Source organism: Helianthus annuus, chromosome 12, assembly GCF_002127325.2.
Source record: "Helianthus annuus cultivar XRQ/B chromosome 12, HanXRQr2.0-SUNRISE, whole genome shotgun sequence".
NCBI classification, from domain to species: Eukaryota; Viridiplantae; Streptophyta; class Magnoliopsida; order Asterales; family Asteraceae; genus Helianthus; species Helianthus annuus.
The window spans coordinates 73028110-73047462 of NC_035444.2; the positions used below are offsets into that span (position 1 = coordinate 73028110).

The following is a 19353-nucleotide window of genomic DNA, read 5'->3' on the forward strand; positions in this document are numbered from 1 at the left end:
TATTTGAGTTATTCAGTTACATAAAAATAATTGTTTTGATATAAAAAATAAATAAATAAATAATAATAATAATAATAATAATCCTATTTTGGTTTGTGATTAATTGATGAAATGGATCTCAATTTTGTGTTCTTATTTGGAATTCTTGATCTTTTTTCGTGTAAACATTTGAGTTATTCCGTTACAAAAAATTAATTGTGTTTCTATTGATTGTTTGCGTTAATTCAGATATAAAACAAGATTGTTGCCATTAAACTTGTGAATAAAGGCGATACGCCTGAGGAGATAGCGAAGACAGAAGGGCGTTTCGTGCGAGAAGTAGCAATGTTATCGAAAGTGCAACCCAAGAATTTAGTAAAGGTTGGTTTTTGATCATAAAATGGATAATGTTGTACACTTTTATAACATATACTGAACAATTATATATATTTTTTTCATATCAGTTTATTGGAGCCTGCAAGGACCCTGTGATGGTCATAGTAACCGAGCTTCTTACCGGTGGAACTTTAAGAAAATACTTGGTTAATATGAGGCCAAACGGGTTGGATACACATGTTGCTATAGGGTTTGCACTTGATATTGCGCGTGCAATGGAGTGTTTACACTCGCATGGAATAATTCACCGGGACTTAAAACCAGGAAAATTTTCGGTTTTTAATTATGTAAATAAATATTTACAATACGTTCACGATGCCTTATTTTTTCAGAAAACTTGCTGCTTACAGCTGATCACAAATCAGTGAAACTCGCTGATTTTGGTTTGGCAAGAGAAGAATCATTAACAGAGATAATGACTGCAGAAACCGGAACCTATTGATGGATGGCTCCCGAGGTAATTAGTTACTGCGGTTGACATGTCAAAATAAGTTTGGGTCAAAACGGGTTCGATTAGTGTCACACCCCGATTTCCACGTGTATAACCGGTGGGCCCGGTGGGGGATTACCGTGACGTAGTTGGCAACAATATAGTCAAACCACACAATTATATAAATGCACAGCGGAAGCTTAAAGATAAATATATACTTCAACCTCTGGTTGTAATATCAAATGTATTACAGAAGTCGAATGTATCCACAGCGGATCAAAATAATGATAAAATATTGTTCATTCAGATACAGCATCGAGTTTGCGAGACTATTCGTGATGCTTAGGAAGCTATTACCAGCCCATTTCGTATAGTACCTGCACTTAATCTTTTGGGGAAAAATACGTCAGTTTACACTGGTAAATACGTTCAACTGACACATTTGAAAATGTTTATTAAAATTGATTTGAATGCACAAGGCACAAATTCTTTTATAACTTGGGAAAATTATTAAAATCTTGTGAACGTATTACATGTCCTTTTATGCGTTCAGTAGCCCGGGATCCTGTCCGGGTTAAAGATTAATAGACACACCACATTGCGTAAAACCGTAGTATAAAAACCAACGGCTACGTCTTTTAAATAATAATGTCGACATAATATACCGGGTGTACGCCTACACCGGGATGTCGAGGTCGTGGCCATTTCATAAAATGATGCCAAGGATATCCGGGACAACGGTCATTAACCCCCCAAAGGCTTTTAAGAAACAAGACTGTTTAAATGAGCCGATCACATTATTCAATTAACCACCTAAGCGATGGAAGATATGATGCTCAATCAAGCGGTATTAATATACCGCAACCCAAGCCCGTATAAGGGAAAATAAGTTAAAAGTATTTACCTTTGCAAGTATTATCCTTAATTTGATTAAATCACCGATAGCTTTTACTGGGGCTCCTATTCTGGAACGAAGGTTTTAATTAACCTATTAGAATCCTAACGAGTCTTTATATTGGCCGTAGCCTAGACCGGTTGGTTCCGATATGTGAATACGGTTTAATCGCGCGAAAAGGCGAAAACCGAGAATGGAGTGTGATTCTGACCCAACAAGTTCAGAGACTTGTTTTACATGGGTTTAAGGTTCACACTCTGGATATTGGGGTCCAAATAATATAATTTGACCCGTATCGGCTATTTTATGAAAACTAGTTTCATAAGCCGAACCGTGCGCGCAATAGGCGAAACGGTTAACCATGAGAGTCTTACGCTTATTTCCTAAGTCAATATGCCTTAAAGAGGTTGTGGTATCAGTAGGATACCTTCCGTGATGCCCGTAACGAGTTTTATTTAATATATCGCCCCGTAGGGGTTTTTCGGTCATTTTAAAGACTTTTAAAGAGCTTTTCGAGTTCTACAGGAAATCTGAGTTTCCCGAATAGTATATAAAGTCTAAAATACTTTATTTATTATTTAAAATCAGTAGCAACTGGAATCAGGTCAAAAGACCTTGTAGAACTCAAGTTTTGGCCAAAAAGGGCATATTCGGTATTTACCGAACCGTAGCCATAACCGCAGGTTATGAGCGAGGTAAAAGTTATTAAAAATCTTTAAAATTCCAAAAATATTATTTTATAATAGTGGGTAAAAGTTTTGGTGACGAAAACTTGGTTTAGATAGGCGTTATGCTAATTGCGCCGTTTATTACAAAAGTTTACTTTAATTGCGCTTTTTAGCATAACTCTCATTCTAGACCTCGGATTGACGTGAAACTTTAAGGACATGCTTATAATTTAGTAAGCAAGGTTATGGTCCGTTCACGCGTCCGAAATACTCGTTTTATTTTAAAAAGGCCGTTACGGTCAACTTTTAGGCGATTAACGGAAATGCGTAAAAGACTCGGACAAATCATGAACCGGTCACAGAGGGTTATACCATCATGTAACCTAGTCCTAAGAGAGTCCTAAGGCATATCTATACCTTACTAAAACGGGTCAGAACTGAAGTCAAAGCAAAAGTCAAACTTTTGCGACATTCGGCTCCGAACCGGGTCAATATAGCAAATGGTCGATTCAAACGAGCGTAAACAAGTTTTTATACTTAATATCATGTTTTATGAGTGTCTAAACAGGTTGCATATCATTTATATTACAGATTATACAAGAATCGCTAAAATAGCTTTCTGTTGACTTTTTAAGCATTCGTTTGACTCGACATTTGAACTAGTTAGAGTGGTGATCAGAGGGAACCCTTTTAGAGGTTTATTACCCACATAAATACCAGCTCATAACTACTTTTGATCCGTCATAAGCCTGAGCCATTACGGACTTATTTTGAAGTCAAACCGTATTTACGACGGTTTGGTTTTTAGCTACATTACTAAGTATAAATTGAACTACAAAAGATCTAAACGACTTACAGAAGTTGAGACTTGCTTATAGAACAAAGAAGAGTGCTTGAGAGCTCTTAGAATGACCAGAGAAGTGTTGTTGGGTTGTGATGAAACTTATGAGCACAAGGTGCTTATTTATAGTCAAAGACAAGCCCTTAGATCATTACACAACACTCTACAACTGATCATGGATGGATGGCATGTGTCCTAGAGAGTTATGGGTCGAGTAGGGGGCGCCCATGACCCTGAGAAACCCATAAATTCATGTTTTGCCGCTTAAAACAGCCAACAGCCAACAATCTGTCGCTGGGCGTTGCTTACGGACCGTATGGCTTCGGCCTTGCGGTCCGTAAGCCATAGGCGGATCATCAGCAATCATTCCCCCTCCTTACGGTCCGTAAGGCCTACCCTTTACGGTCCGTAAGGGGTTAAAAATAAATCTTTTTAAATCTTTTAGCAATGATTATAAAATCTTGGTAATTAATTACCTGACCTTTCGGGTTTGAAGGGGTAACTTTGCGATATGGCCCTTGATTAATTACAGTTAAGGACCTCGCGCTATTTACCCGTATTGTTAAGCCCCCGATTAATTTATTTATTATCCGGAAAGCCTTAAATTATATTATTGACGCTTTTAACCCTTCTCACACGAATTCGACCGTAACTTTCTCGTTTTAAAACGGAACTTCGCGAAATTTATATATTGCATTCTAGTGAGTGTATTATACTGCTACAAAGCCTCGGGAACGTTAAAGGGTCACTCAGAGGTATAATTAAACATGTTGACGCAGTTAACCCCTGTGGTTTGTAATCTCTCACTTTCTTCCGCGTTTCGCTTCCGTACGATCTATGATTTATTCGTTTGAAGGTACAAGCATTATTTAGGGTTACTATACAGTATATTTACCTTTGTTGACATTTATAACCCTCGAATTTACATACTTTCAAGGTTTGTCAAATTTAGTCCTTTATTTAATATAGATGCCACGTGTAATCAAATGACACGTGTTAACACATCATTGGACACAAAAATTCGAGGTGTTACATCCTCACCCCCTTAAAATAAATCTCGACCCGAGATTTACTCGAATAAATAGGGGTACTTTTCTTTCATTGTGGCTTCAACTTCCCACGTATATTCGGGACCTCTACGAGCATCCCATTTGACTTTTACAATCGGTACGTGCTTTCTGCGAAGCTTTTTCACCTGTCGATCTTCAATCGACAACGGTTTCTCTACGAATTTTAAGCTCTCATCTATATGCACATCTGTGTGTGGAATCACCAATGATTCATCGGCGAAGCACTTCTTGAGATTGCAGATGTGGAACACATTGTGAATTCCATTGAGCTCTTCAGGCAAGTTCAACTCATAGGCAACTGACCCGACACGTTCAATGACCTCAAAAGGTCCTATGTACCTCGGACTCAGTTTGCCCTTCTTGCCGAAACGCATCACCCCTTTCCAGGGTGACACTTTAAGCAACACATTTTCACCTACTTCGAAGTGAAGGTCCTTACGCTTCGGATCAGCGTAGCTTTTCTGCCTATCGCGGGCAGCCTTGAGACGTTCCCGGATCTGGACAATCTTGTCCGTTGTCTGGAAAACTATCTCCGGTCCCGATAATTGGACCTCTCCTACTTCCGCCCAACACACAGGCGATCTACACTTCCTACCGTATAATGCCTCGAAAGGCGCAGCCTTTATGCTGGTATGGTAGTTGTTATTGTAGGAGAATTCGATTAGGGGTAGGTTCTTATCCCAGTTACCACCTAAATCGATTGCACATGCACGAAGCATGTCTTCTAGCGTTTGGATTGTACGCTCACTTTGACCGTCCGTCTGTGGATGGTAAGTCGTACTGAAGTTCAAACGCGTGCCCAAAGATTGCTGGAAACTCTTCCAGAAATGAGACGTGTACCTGGTATCCCTGTCGGAGATAATAGTCACAGGTATGCCGTGTAAAGCTACAATCTTATCAACATAAAGTTGGGCTAACATATCGGAGCTATACGTCTCCTTGATGGGTAAGAAATGAGCTGATTTAGTCAGCCTATCGACTATAACCCATATTGTATCGTTTCCTTTCCTGGTTTTGGGTAACTTGGTTATGAAGTCCATAGTTACGCATTCCCACTTCCAGTCGGGAAGTTCAGGCTGTTGTAGCAAGCCAGACGGCTTTTGGTGCTCGGCTTTGACTTGAGCACAAGTCAAGCACTTTGCTACATGGGCGGCTACAGACTTTTTCAAGCCTATCCACCAATAGTTTTCCTTTAAGTCTTGATACATTTTATCTGCTCCAGGATGGACCGAATATTTGGAACTATGGGCTTCCTGGAGGATAACATCTCGTAGCCCTCCATAAATCGGAACCCATATTCGTCCGTTCAGTCTAAGGATTCCATCCTTGCTAAGAGTTAACTGCTCTTCAGTTACTCCTAACTTTTCCTTAGGATAATTAGCTTCCAACACAGCCTCTCGCTGTGCAGCTAAGATCCTTTCAATCAAGTTATTCCTGACTTCAATGCTCTTGGCATTGATCCGAATAGGTTTCACCCTTTCCTTTCGGCTCAGGGCATCAGCGACTACATTCGCTTTGCCGGGATGGTACCTGATCTCACAATCATAGTCATTCAAGGTCTCCATCCAACGGCGCTGCCTCATGTTCAACTCTTTCTGATTGAACAGGTGCTGGAGGCTTTTGTGATCAGAATAAATCATGAATTTTATACCATAAAGGTAATGCCTCCACAATTTCAGTGCAAATACAACGGCACCCAGTTCCAAGTCGTGGGTGGTGTAATTCTTTTCGTGCACCTTTAATTGTCGTGAAGCGTAGGCAATAACCTTGCCCTTCTGCATAAGCACACACCCCATGCATGTGTGTGATGCATCGCAGTAAACTACGAATTCTTCTGTACCCTCAGGTAAGGTCAACACAGGTGCGTTGCTCAGCTTTTGCTTCAGGATTTCGAAGGATTCTTGCTGCTTTGGGCCCCAAATGAACTTTTCTTTCTTCTTGGTTAGGGAAGTCAAGGGCGCAGCAATCCTTGAAAAATTCTCAATGAATCTCCGGTAGTATCCTGCCAATCCCAGGAAACTACGGATCTCTGTGGGCGTCTTTGGCTCTTGCCAATTCATGACCGCCTCTACCTTAGCGGGATCCACCTGGATACCACGCTTACTTACAACGTGACCCAAAAATTGAACCTCTCGTAGCCAAAATTCGCATTTAGAGAATTTGGCGTAGAGTTTCTCACGCTGTAGCAATTCGAGAATACAATGGAGGTGTTTCTCGTGGTCAGCTTGGTTCTTTGAATATATGAGGATATCGTCGATGAAGACTATGACAAATTTGTCCAAGTACGGCTTGCAGACGCGATTCATGAGATCCATGAACGCAGCCGGTGCATTCGTGAGCCTAAAAGGCATCACTAGGAACTCATAATGACCGTAGCGAGTCCTAAATGCTGTCTTATGCACATCTTCATCTTTGACCTTTAGCTGATGATAGCCCGACCTTAAGTCGATCTTCGAGAAGTAGCTCGCTCCTTGCAGCTGATCGAACAGATCGTCGATCCTTGGTAAAGGATATCTATTCTTGATGGTAACTTTGTTCAGCTCACGGTAATCGATGCACAACCGCATCGATCCGTCCTTTTTCTTTACAAATAGGACAGGTGCTCCCCAGGGAGACGAACTAGGTCTGATAAAACCTTTTGCCAATAGTTCATCCAACTGGGTCCTTAATTCCTTCATTTCCGTCGGAGCAAGCCTGTAAGGCGCTCTAGCTATAGGAGCTGCTCCAGGTATGATATCTATTCTGAATTCCACTTGTCTATCTGGTGGTAAACCAGGTAGTTCTTCGGGGAAAACTTCGGAATATTCAGAAATAACAGGAAAGATTCTCTATCTTTGGCTTGGGCTCTTCAATTATCACTTGAGCCATGTAAATGACACAGCCTCTCTTCAAACATCTAGAAGCTTTGAGCATAGATACGTCCTCGGGTAATCCATACTGCGTGTCTCCTCGAATGGTAAGCGATTCACCACTCGGAGTCTTTAGCACAATATGCCTTCTGTTGCAAATGATTTGGGCCTGATTACGGGATAACCAGTCCATGCCTAGAACAATGTCGAAACCCGCTAATTTGAAGGGAAGTAGAGATAGAGGAAAAGAGTGGTTCTTAATGGACATTTCACATCCCTCTAGAACAGTGGAGACGGTTTCTATCGTACCGTCTGCTAACTCTACTTCGTATTTTACGTCTAGGGTTTCGATAGGCATATTCAATAGTTCGCAAAATTTTTGGTCTACAAAGGACTTATCAGCGCCAGAATCGAAAAGTACTCTTGCAAATATATTATTTACGAGAAAAGTACCTATAAGCACATTGTCGTTCAGCACTGCCTCCTTTGCATCCATGCGGAAGACTCTCGCATTCGTCTTCTTGTTCTCTTCCGGTTTCCTGGCATTCTTAGGGCAGTTGCTCTTGATATGCCCCTTTTCATTGCAACCATAGCAGGTTGCGTCCTTGATCTTTTTACAGTCCACAGTCTTATGGTCCCTGGACTTGCACAGTCCACAGGCAAAAGACTTTGGCTGGGACTATGAGTTCGACCCAAACCTACATTTTCCAGAATGGGGTTTCTGGCAGATTTTGCATTTGGGCCTTTCTCCAGCTTGCCCATCTTTCTTTGCTTCAGTTCCTCTCTTGCCTTCACCGTTTCCACGGTGTTTCTTTCCTGACCTACGTGAGGTGTCGTCCTCACGTTTCCTCTTTTCCGCCTCCTTGCTCCTTAGCGTCCTCAGACGGATAACATCTAAAGTGAGAGACAAGGAGAGGTCAGTTACTGACCTGAAGGTCGTCGGCCGAGAGGCCTTCACACTAGCCTTTATCGCAGGCTCTAAGCCCCCAATGAAACGGGCGATTCTTCTGGACTCTGGTGTCACAAGGTACGGGACCAGGCGAGACATCGTATTGAAGCTCGTCAAATAGGCCTGGCAGTCCAGGTTTGTCATCACCAGTGACACAAAGTCAGACTCGATCTTCTCTACCTCATGCTGAGGACAGTAGTTTTCCTTAATGAGAGCAATAAATTCCTCCCATGTCATCTTGTATAGAGCAGACTTACCCGATGCTTGTACCAACGCTCTCCACCATGCTAGGGCCTCGCCCTTAAATGATTGTGACACAAATTTCACCACATCCTTCTCCGCACACCCACTGATGTCCACAATAGTGTCCATCTCATCCAGCCAGGTGATACAATCCACAGCACCCTTCTTCCCTGTGAATTCCCGGGGCTTACAAGATACGAAATACTTGTAGGTGCAACCCTTGGCACCGGATGCATCAGTGTATTCTCGTTCACGACGGATACTATTCTCAGCTGACGAGTGATTGTCGTCATCTTTCTTGGGTTGGGAGGGTGGTTTGGAGTGTGATTTTGGTTTGGAGGGTGGTTTTGATACGGTTCTGCTGTGAGACCCAGTGTATTGACGATCAAGAGCTGCCTGAACAGCGTTGTCAATCAGAGCCTTTAGCTGTGCGCCTGTCAAATGCACCTGCGCATTATCATAGTCATCTTCGTTTGTATGGCTGTTTTCTCCGTTGGGATCCGCCATTGTAACTTGAATCTGTTACAGAAGATAACAAAATTTTATTCAGGAGTTTATTATGGAGTTGTCTTTTATGTCAATTTTGTTAATCATGGTAACAGAGACCATATCTGATTAACTTATTACTCACTAGTTTTAGGATTTGAATATATCCTATTTTAGTTATAACAATAATATTGGCGGCATAACGCCTAATCACGAGGATGTTTTATAATATTAGCCGAGATTACAGAGAATCAAAGGCATAGAGGTTTGAACCGTAGTTCTTTCATCTCTTTCTGACAGGGAGTCATAGACCACCGCTGTCTTTTGTCGTTATAAGACAATTATTACGGCCCATAGGCATTACATCACTAGTGGATGTTTTAATATGGTTGGCCCGTAGACACTACATCACAAATGGATGTTTTAATAATTTGATCACCTTTATTGGTGATTTAACCCATGATTTATAATTCATTCAGTTGGGTCTTTGAAATCCCTTAAAGGATTATTGTATAAGAATGACGTGTGTGATTTTAACGAATCACATCTGCCATGATTGTCAACATGCTTGCAGAGGTTAACAGGGAATCTGAATCTTTTAATCAGGTCATACCATCTTGGCCGGATCTTAAAAGACACCAGGCTAGGTTTCACTCTTAAGATTCTTTATTTAGGCAGATCAATTTAAAAGGAATGGTTTTGATTTATTTCATACATATTAAAACAAAACTCATAACATACATTCCATAATCTCAAATACAATCACATATTGCCCTAAACGGGTCTTTTAAATAGTACATACCTCCATAGAGGTTTTAAAATAAGTGACAAGTCCACGCAGGGACTAATATAAGATGAGTGTCCATGCACGGACTAAAAGATAAGTCCACGTAGGGACTGAAATACGATAAATGTCCTCGCAGGGACTTATTTCAAAGTAGGAAATTACATTAGTACAACTATTAAGGGCTAGTGGTCACGTTTCTTCTTTTTGCCCTTTAGCAGGTTCGCCAAGCCTTTGAGAAATCCTCGGTGGCTCTTTTTCTCTTCCTCGAACTCTCTCTCCACACGATCTAGTCGATGGAGTATCTCTTCCTGTTCAGGAGGAGAGAAACGTGGTTGTGGCGCTTGTTGCGGAACTGGAGGTCTGGGAGGTATTGGATACCCATGAGCTGAGTAGTCCGGTGCTCCCATGTTCCCATGAGCTCCGTCAGGATAGCGTGCATTATATCTAGCCGACACCACATATGGGTCGCGCTCATAATTGTAGTTGTAATGTGCTTGTGATGACGGTTCGAACGGGTTGTAAGCCGTTGGACCCGTGTAAGCAGGTATGGGTTGGTCATACCCAAATGGTGGCGAATTTGGTGCAGCTGGTGCGGAGTTCGCCTCCTGTACAGGACTTGAAGGTCCTTCTTCTTGTAGTGGCGGATAGTGGCTACTACTAGAGTGTCGAGGGGTGCTGAAGTGGAAATCCCCTCCCCCTCGTGTGGACATACGAGCATTTGTCCTCCTACGCCTAGGCGGATCAGGCACTACTGGCTGTACCGGTGGCGGAGGTGGTGGCGTAACTGCCACGAAGCGTGAATCCTCAGAGGGATCCTGCGGATGTCGCGGTTGTTGTGATGTCTGTTGAGGTGGCGTGTAGTACCACTCATGTCGGTCAAACAACGCTTGGAAACTATCTGGTCTCTGATAGGGTGTGCCATGGAAGGATGACCCATCAGAGACTTCTATCGGATGCGTGGGCGTACCACGAGCAGGTTCTGTCGGATCAGTATCTTCGTCCATATGATCTTCGGAGAAGTGATCTTGTGGTCCTAATGGAACAAAGCCTGTAGGTTCCTGGATGTAGTCAGCTGGATTAAACTGACCTCTGAAGTATGGAGTAGGGTCGTCGTAATTTCAGTGCGATACCGAACGTTGTAGAGGTATGAAGGAGGGTTACGGGTTGTTGGGGTCATTCTCGGAATTTGGCCCGAATGAGTGCCGGTACGATGGCATCGAGCTGTGCGAGGTGGAATGCCTCGCAGGTTCGTAAAGGTCTCTTTGCCTCTGCGGTTCTTCACTCCTTGTAGTCGAAGGAGCTCGCGTACCTGAAGGTCCGGCTTCGTGATCGTGATGAGTAACGATCTCTCCTCTGCCTCTTCTTCCTCTTCCTCTTCCTCGGAATATCACTGGCGGCATGTTTCCTGCTTTATAAAACTTTAAATACCAATGATAAAAGAAAAAGACAAAATTTGAATAACAATTCGAATTTGTCCTAAGTTCTTGTCTAGACTCAAGTATGTGCAATTGTGTCATTGAGATTAAACACAATGCCTAATGTGTTTAATTCACTCAATGTTGGCTCTGATACCAACCTGTCACACCCCGATTTCCACGTGTATCACCGGTGGGCCCGGTGGGGGATTACCGTGACGTAGTTGGCAACAATATAGTCAAACCACACAATTATATAAATACACAGCGGAAGCTTAAAGATAAATATATACTTCAACCTCTGGTTGTAATATCAAATGTATTACAGAAGTCGAATGTATCCACAGCGGATCAAAATAATGATAAAATATTGTTCATTCAGATACAGCATCGAGTTTGCGAGACTATTCGTGATGCTTAGGAAGCTATTACCAGCCCATTTCGTATAGTACCTGCACTTAATCTTTTGGGGAAAAATACGTCAGTTTACACTGGTAAATACGTTCAACTGACACATTTGAAAATGTTTATTAAAATTGATTTGAATGCACAAGGCACAAATTCTTTTATAACTTGGGAAAATTATTAAAATCTTGTGAACGTATTACATGTCCTTTTATGCGTTCAGTAGCCCGGGATCCTGTCCGGGTTAAAGATTAATAGACACACCACATTGCGTAAAACCGTAGTATAAAAACCAACGGCTACGTCTTTTAAATAATAATGTCGACATAATATACCGGGTGTACGCCTACACCGGGATGTCGAGGTCGTGGCCATTTCGTAAAATGATGCCAAGGATATCCGGGACAACGGTCATTAACCCCCCAAAGGCTTTTAAGAAACAAGACTGTTTAAATGAGCCGATCACATTATTCAATTAACCACCTAAGCGATGGAAGATATGATGCTCAATCAAGCGGTATTAATATACCGTAACCCAAGCCCGTATAAGGGAAAATAAGTTAAAAGTATTTACCTTTGCAAGTATTATCCTTAATTTGATTAAATCACCGATAGCTTTTACTGGGGCTCCTATTCTGGAACGAAGGTTTTAATTAACCTATTAGAATCCTAACGAGTCTTTATATTGGCCGTAGCCTAGACCGGTTGGTTCCGATATGTGAATACGGTTTAATCGCGCGAAAAGGCGAAAACCGAGAATGGAGTATGATTCTGACCCAACAAGTTCAGAGACTTGTTTTAGATGGGTTTAAGGTTCACACTCTGGATTTTGGGGTCCATATAATATAATTTGACCCGTATCGGCTATTTTATGAAAACTAGTTTCATAAGCCGAACCGTGCGCGCAATAGGCGAAACGGTTAACCATGAGAGTCTTACGCTTATTTCCTAAGTTAATATGCCTTAAAGAGGTTGTGGTGTCAGTAGGATACCTTCCGTGATGCCCGTAACGAGTTTTATTTAATATATCGCCCCGTAGGGGTTTTTCGGTCATTTTAAAGACTTTTAAAGAGCTTTTCGAGTTCTACAGGAAATCTAAGTTTCTCGAACAGTATATAAAGTCTAAAATACTTTATTTATTATATAAAATCAGTAGCAACTGGAATCGGGTCAAAAGACCTTGTAGAACTCAAGTTTTGGCCAAAAAGGGCATATTCGGTATTTACCGAACCGTAGCCATAACCGCAGGTTATGAGCGAGGTAAAAATTATTAAAAATCTTTAAAATTTCAAAAATATTATTTTATAACAGTGGGTAAAAGTTTTGGTGACGAAAACTTGGTTTAGATAGGCGTTATGCTAATTGCGCCGTTTATTACAAAAGTTTACTTTAATTGCGCTTTTTAGCATAACTCTCATTCTAGACCTCGGATTGACGTGAAACTTTAAGGACATGCTTATAATTTAGTAAGCAAGGTTATGGTCCGTTCACGCGTCCGAAATACTCGTTTTATTTTAAAAAGGCCGTTACGGTCAACTTTTAGGCGATTAACGGAAATGCGTAAAAGACTCGGACAAATCATGAACCGGTCACAGAGGGTTATACCATCATGTAACCTAGTCCTAAGAGAGTCCTAAGGCATATCTATACCTTACTAAAACAGGTCAAAACTGAAGTCAAAGCAAAAGTCAAACTTTTGCGACATTCGGCTCCGAACCGGGTCAATATAGCAAATGGTCGATTCAAACGAGCGTAAACAAGTTTTTATACTTAATATCATGTTTTATGAGTGTCTAAACAGGTTGCATATCGTTTATATTACAGATTATACAAGAATCGCTAAAATAGCTTTCTGTTGACTTTTTAAGCATTCGTTTGATTCGACATTTGAACTAGTTAGAGTGGTGATCAGAGGGAACCCTTTTAGAGGTTTATTACCCACATAAATACCAGCTCATAACTACTTTTGATCCGTCATAAGCCTGAGCCATTACGGACTTATTTTGAAGTCAAACCGTATTTACGACGGTTTGGTTTTTAGCTACATTACTAAGTATAAATTGAACTACAAAAGATCTAAACGACTTACAGAAGTTGAGACTTGCTTATAGAACAAAGAAGAGTGCTTGAGAGCTCTTAGAATGACCAGAGAAGTGTTGTTGGGTTGTGATGAAACTTATGAGCACAAGGTGCTTATTTATAGTCAAAGACAAGCCCTTAGATCATTACACAACACTCTACAACTGATCATGGATGGATGGCATGTGTCCTAGAGAGTTATGGGTCGAGTAGGGGGCGCCCATGACCCTGAGAAACCCATAAATTCATGTTTTGCCGCTTAAAACAGCCAACAGCCAACAATCTGTCGCTGGGCGTTGCTTACGGACCGTATGGCTTCGGCCTTGCGGTCCGTAAGCCATAGGCGGATCATCAGCAATCATTCCCCCTCCTTACGGTCCGTAAGGCCTACCCTTTACGGTCCGTAAGGGGTTAACAATAAATCTTTTTAAATCTTTTAGCAATGATTATAAAATCTAGGTAATTAATTACCTGACCTTTCGGGTTTGAAGGGGTAACTTTGCGATATGGCCCTTGATTAATTACAGTTAAGGACCTCGCGCTATTTACCCGTATTGTTAAGCCCCCGATTAATTTATTTATTATCCGGAAAGCCTTAAATTATATTATTGACGCTTTTAACCCTTCTCACACGAATTCGACCGTAACTTTCTCGTTTTAAAACGGAACTTCGCGAAATTTATATATTGCATTCTAGTGAGTGTATTATACTGCTACAAAGCCTCGGGAATGTTAAAGGGTCACTCAGAGGTATAATTAAACATGTTGACGCAGTTAACCCCTGTGGTTTGTAATCTCTCACTTTCTTCCGCGTTTCGCTTCCGTACGATCTATGATTTATTCGTTTGAAGGTACAAGCATTATTTAGGGTTACTATACAGTATATTTACCTTTGTTGACATTTATAACCCTCGAATTTACATACTTTCAAGGTTTGTCAAATTTAGTCCTTTATTTAATATAGATGCCACGTGTAATCAAATGACACGTGTTAACACATCATTGGACACAAAAATTCGAGGTGTTACAATTAGGTTGGCCCCGAAACATTTTTTTCGTATTTTTCTTATAGACTTATATAAATGGGTTATGTACTAACTATGATTGTAGAAGCTATAGCGGAAAAATGTATAAGAATATTTTTAAAATCAAACAATATGTAAGAATTTATATACATTTTGGTCGATTTTTAACACGTTCAATTAATTTGACACGTATCATATTTAGCTACTTTTTTATTTACCAGTTTATCCTATTCAAGATAAATTATAAAAATATAACCCAAAACGCACTCATTTTTGGTCAAATGAGTTGAAATTCTGCATTAGAAACTAAAAAAAGTAACGGTGTTTATGAAGCTTTACAGCACGGTAACACTCAGGCAAGGAGAAAAAAAGCATTATAACCACAAAGTCGACGCGTTCAGCTTTGAAATTGTATTGTGGGAGATCATACACAACAAGTTACCATTCGAAGGGATATCAAACCTACAGGCTGCCTATGCAGCCGCTTTCAAGGTATTTTTCCTCTCGAAAATTGGATAGGTCAGACACCTTCAGTAACGGGTCAAAATGGGTCAGGTCAGATTGAGTATACTTGAAGCGACTTTTAAACCGTTTGACATGTTTCCTATTGGCCGATCTTCACATGTCTTCAATTTACTTTTTTGACAATTTCTTTTGCAATACTTTACCTTCGTTTGAAAACGACTGCAACTAAAATACAATTTTGTTACTCATTGATAGAAGGAATATAAGCAACCTCACTCAAATTTCAAATCTTAAAATGTAACACCTCGGAAATTCTTGTCCAATAAAATAAAGAAACGTGTCATGTGAGACAAACGTGTCAGAAACCTGGATCAAATAAAAGATGTATGGTAGGATTTTAAAAAGGGCGTCATGTTATTAAAATACCTCTGAACGACCCAAGGGCGACATGTTATTAAAACACCTCTGAGCGACCCAAATTATAAATCCCAAGATCCTTAAATCGTTTGATAAATATCTGATATATTAACCGGTTGTTTCTAAATAAATAAAAATTCCATCTTTTATATGGAAATTGGGTCATTAGGAATATTACTACTAGAATCCTGATTTAAATCCTAGTATAAAGGGAATTGGAAATAGTTTAAATAAGTTTGTTCAACCTTTATGAGAATCCAAGATCAATTCTTGTAATTTCCGTCACTTTAAATCTTCCCACAAGATCCAAAAACATGTAAGGGGCATGCAAGCATGCAATGGCTGAGCAAATAGGTCCCACAACTGAAAAGCATGGCTTGACATTCGGAATTGTGGAGATGCATGGTCAATGCTTGGAAGTTTGCAAGATTTTTGGTTCTGGTTAGCGGTTACGGACCGTATGGCCCTAGGCTTACGGTCCGTAAGGTGCATACCTGGGCTATTTCAGCAAAGGTCGGTTACAGACCACAACAGTTCAAGCATACGGTCCGCAAGAGTAGCATACAGATCGCAAAAGCTTAGGCTTACGGTCCGTAAGACTGTCGCTGGCAGCAGAAAATGGACAGCTGCCTGTTCAGCTAGTTCCACCGCCTTTCATGAATGGTTTTTGAAATCAGGGACTCACTAGGCAGTATTTAGCCACATAGGGGCACCTGGGATGATCTTGTAACTATCCTAGACTATCTTGGCATGATCTTGGACAATAAGGTTCACTATATAAGAGCATGAAGTTGTAACCATTTCACTTGCTCACTTGGAACTTTTGTTCAAGACATCTCTGGAGCTCCTGGACAGCAATCATTTTCTCTTAGGCTCCATAAACATCCTTAGGACTCTTGTAAGTGTCCTTAATCCTCTTTAATCCATTTTAGCTTAGTTAATTAGCTAAAAGTCAAACCATCGTAATTAAAGTTTGACTTCGAGATTAGTCAATAATTACTCAGTAATATCTCGAATTAAAAATACCTATAAGTAGGTAATTATGTGGGTAACAAACCCTTGAAAGGGTGTTTCCAGATTCCCACTCTAACCATGATAATTGTCGAGTCAAAGCTTACCTTAAAAAGTCAACAGAATGCTTAAATCCAATTTAACTCATAATTAGCAATGTAGGATACATACAACCTGTTTGATCATTAATATAACTTGGTAACTAATGTAAGAATATGTCCCAACATTTTCTGTTTAGACCCGGATTGGAACCGAAAGTCGCATAGTTTGACTTTCGCTTTGACTTTCAGTTCTGACCCGTTTTAGTCAAGTTTAGAATTGCCTTAGAGCTTCTTTTGGACCTAGTTACATGTTAGTATAACCCTCTGTGATTATACGGCTTGGTTCACTAGTTGTCTAATTATTATGCAAGTTTCCGTTAAATGCCCATATGTTGACCATTATGCCCAAATGACCATAAAATATGATTTTTTTGAAAATATGAAAGGGTAGACATCTTAGTTACTGAATTATAAACTTGTACCTAAAATTTGACATCAGTTTGAGGTCTAGATTAAGAGTTATGCTCATTAGCGTAATTAGAAGCTTTCTTAGTAATTAATTAGCATAATTAGCATGTAGCCTATCTAAACCCAAATTTTTATATCAAGCTTTATACCCACTGATATATAACAATATTTTGGGATTTTTAGAGATTTTTATTTATTTTTAGTCTGAGCATAACTTAGAATTCTAAGCTTATTTCGGTTATTGCCGGTTATGCCCTTTTAGGCTATAACATGAGTTTTATAAATCCTTTTGACCTCAAACCTTTTTCTACTGATTTATTATGTTAAATATATTATTTTGAGCTTTCTGGAATTATAAAAATATCAGCTTTTCTTTCAAAACCCGGAAATGGCTCCAAATCGCCTTTTTAAGCATTTTTACGACGTAGTATATATCAAAACTAGTTTACATATATAAGAGTTGATACCTACTGATATATTCAGTAAATTTCTATATTATAACAGTAAACTAAAGTTTTAAACTCAGGTTTCCAGTTTTGACCTTTTAGGCCTATATGAAATTACCAAAGTGCCCTTTCGGTGCATAGGATGGTTATAATTAATAAAATTCACATATATATGATACCCTACTGTTATAAAGTAATAAATTAAGTATAATTACTGATTTATTCAGATATGTAACTCAGGTTACTAGCTTAACTCTTTTAGACCCTTTAAAATGACTAAAATACCCTTTCGGGGCATAGTTTGAGTTAAAAACCACTTTGGGCATAATGGGACCTATCTTACTGATATAACAACATATTTAGTGCATATTAACTCAGGAAACTTGTATATAATTATTATGGTTACTCGTTACGCACTTTCGCGTTCGGATCAGCTTATGTAATTAGTTTACACATTTTAGCCGAAACAGGTCAAACCATATCATCTTTGTCTCAAAACCCAGAATGTGATTTAGTTACCCATATTAAACAAGTATGCAAGCTTGTCGGGTCAAAAACCACATTCTAAACTGGTTTTCGCCTCTCATGCGATTAAACCGTAATTATTCTTTAAAACTAACCGGTCTAAGCTTAGGCTAAGTAAAGGACCCGTTAGGATTCTAATAGGTTATTGTAAACCTTCGTTCCAGAATAGGAGATCCAGTAAAAGAAACGTGCACTTGCTTGTTGTGGTTTATACTTGCTCAGGTAAATACTTTTAACTTATTTTCCCTTATACGGGCTTGGGGTACGGTATATAAAATACCGCTTGGTCGGGAAATTGACCTTAACTCATTAGTAGTTGAGTATTATCAATGTGACCCGTTTAAAAAAAAATTTTGTTTGTTTTACGCCTTTGGGAGTTTAATGACCATGTCCCGAATATCCTTGGCATCATTCATGAAATGGCCACGACCTTGACACGCGGGTGTAGGCGTACACCCGACAATGTGTCCATATTATTAAGGTATAACCGTTGGTTTCCCGCCGCGGATTTATACTATGTGGTGTGTCTATTAATCTTAAACCCGGCACAAACCGGGCGACTAAACGCATAACAAACATGTAATTCTTTTACAAGTTTAAAATTGATTAATTATCCCAAGTTATAAAAAGTTTTATGCCATGTGCATTTAAATCAATTTTTAATATGTTTTCAAAATGAGCCAGTTAAATTGTATTTACCAGTGCAAACTGACGTATTTTCACCAAAAAGATTAAGTGCAGGTTCTACACGTAATAGGCTGGCTACTCCTTAGCATCGTTAGAGTCTCGCAAGCTTGGATGCCATTTATCTGTTGAACAGTTCTCCTTTTTATTTTGATCCGCATGTGGATCTATTTCAACTACATTGTGATACTTGGATATTACAGTTTGTTTGGTTCAAATAAATCTATCTTTTTGCTTCCGCTGTGCATTATAGTTTGTGTTGTTTGACTATGATGATATCAACTACGTCACGATACTCCCCCACCGGGCCCACCGGTGACACGTGGAAATTAGGGTTGTGACATAAAACTCACTCATCATATATAATCATTGAATTAGAATATATTTATACAAAAAATGTTGAATTCGAATTCGGAAAACATTTCAGCCGACTAAAACTGCCTTCCATGATGATGACCACATGAAAATGGGCCAATAACATCATTGATATAGTCAATGTGTGGGCCCGGCCCATGTTTTACTGATCAGATATGGGCCCCTTGTGCTACAATACAACCAACCCTCTTTTAGAAACAGTTAATTGCATTAAAAACTAACATTCTTTATAATCCGTTGATCATAATGTGAATATAAACAATATGATTATCCTCATTATCATATTTTGCTTGACAGAATGTGAGACCGAGTGCTGATGACCTTCCGGAAATTTTTAAATTGTCGAATCATGTTTCTGAAATTTTTAACATGTATATTATTATTTCAAAGCTTCTATGTTTATG

The 19353-nt window shown here is 39.7% G+C and overlaps 1 protein-coding gene across 1 annotated transcript; it reads left to right on the top strand.

The window, feature by feature from the left end:
- The first annotated feature begins 238 nt into the window (after positions 1-238).
- LOC110893107 (serine/threonine-protein kinase STY13-like) lies at positions 239-14915 on the top strand. Its single transcript, XM_035980629.1, has 4 exons — positions 239-360; positions 444-639; positions 708-832; positions 14851-14915. Exons 1-3 carry the CDS (start codon positions 325-327, stop codon positions 815-817), a joined length of 342 nt encoding a protein of 113 aa, XP_035836522.1. The 5' UTR covers positions 239-324; the 3' UTR covers positions 818-832; positions 14851-14915.
- The last annotated feature ends 4438 nt before the right edge of the window (positions 14916-19353 follow it).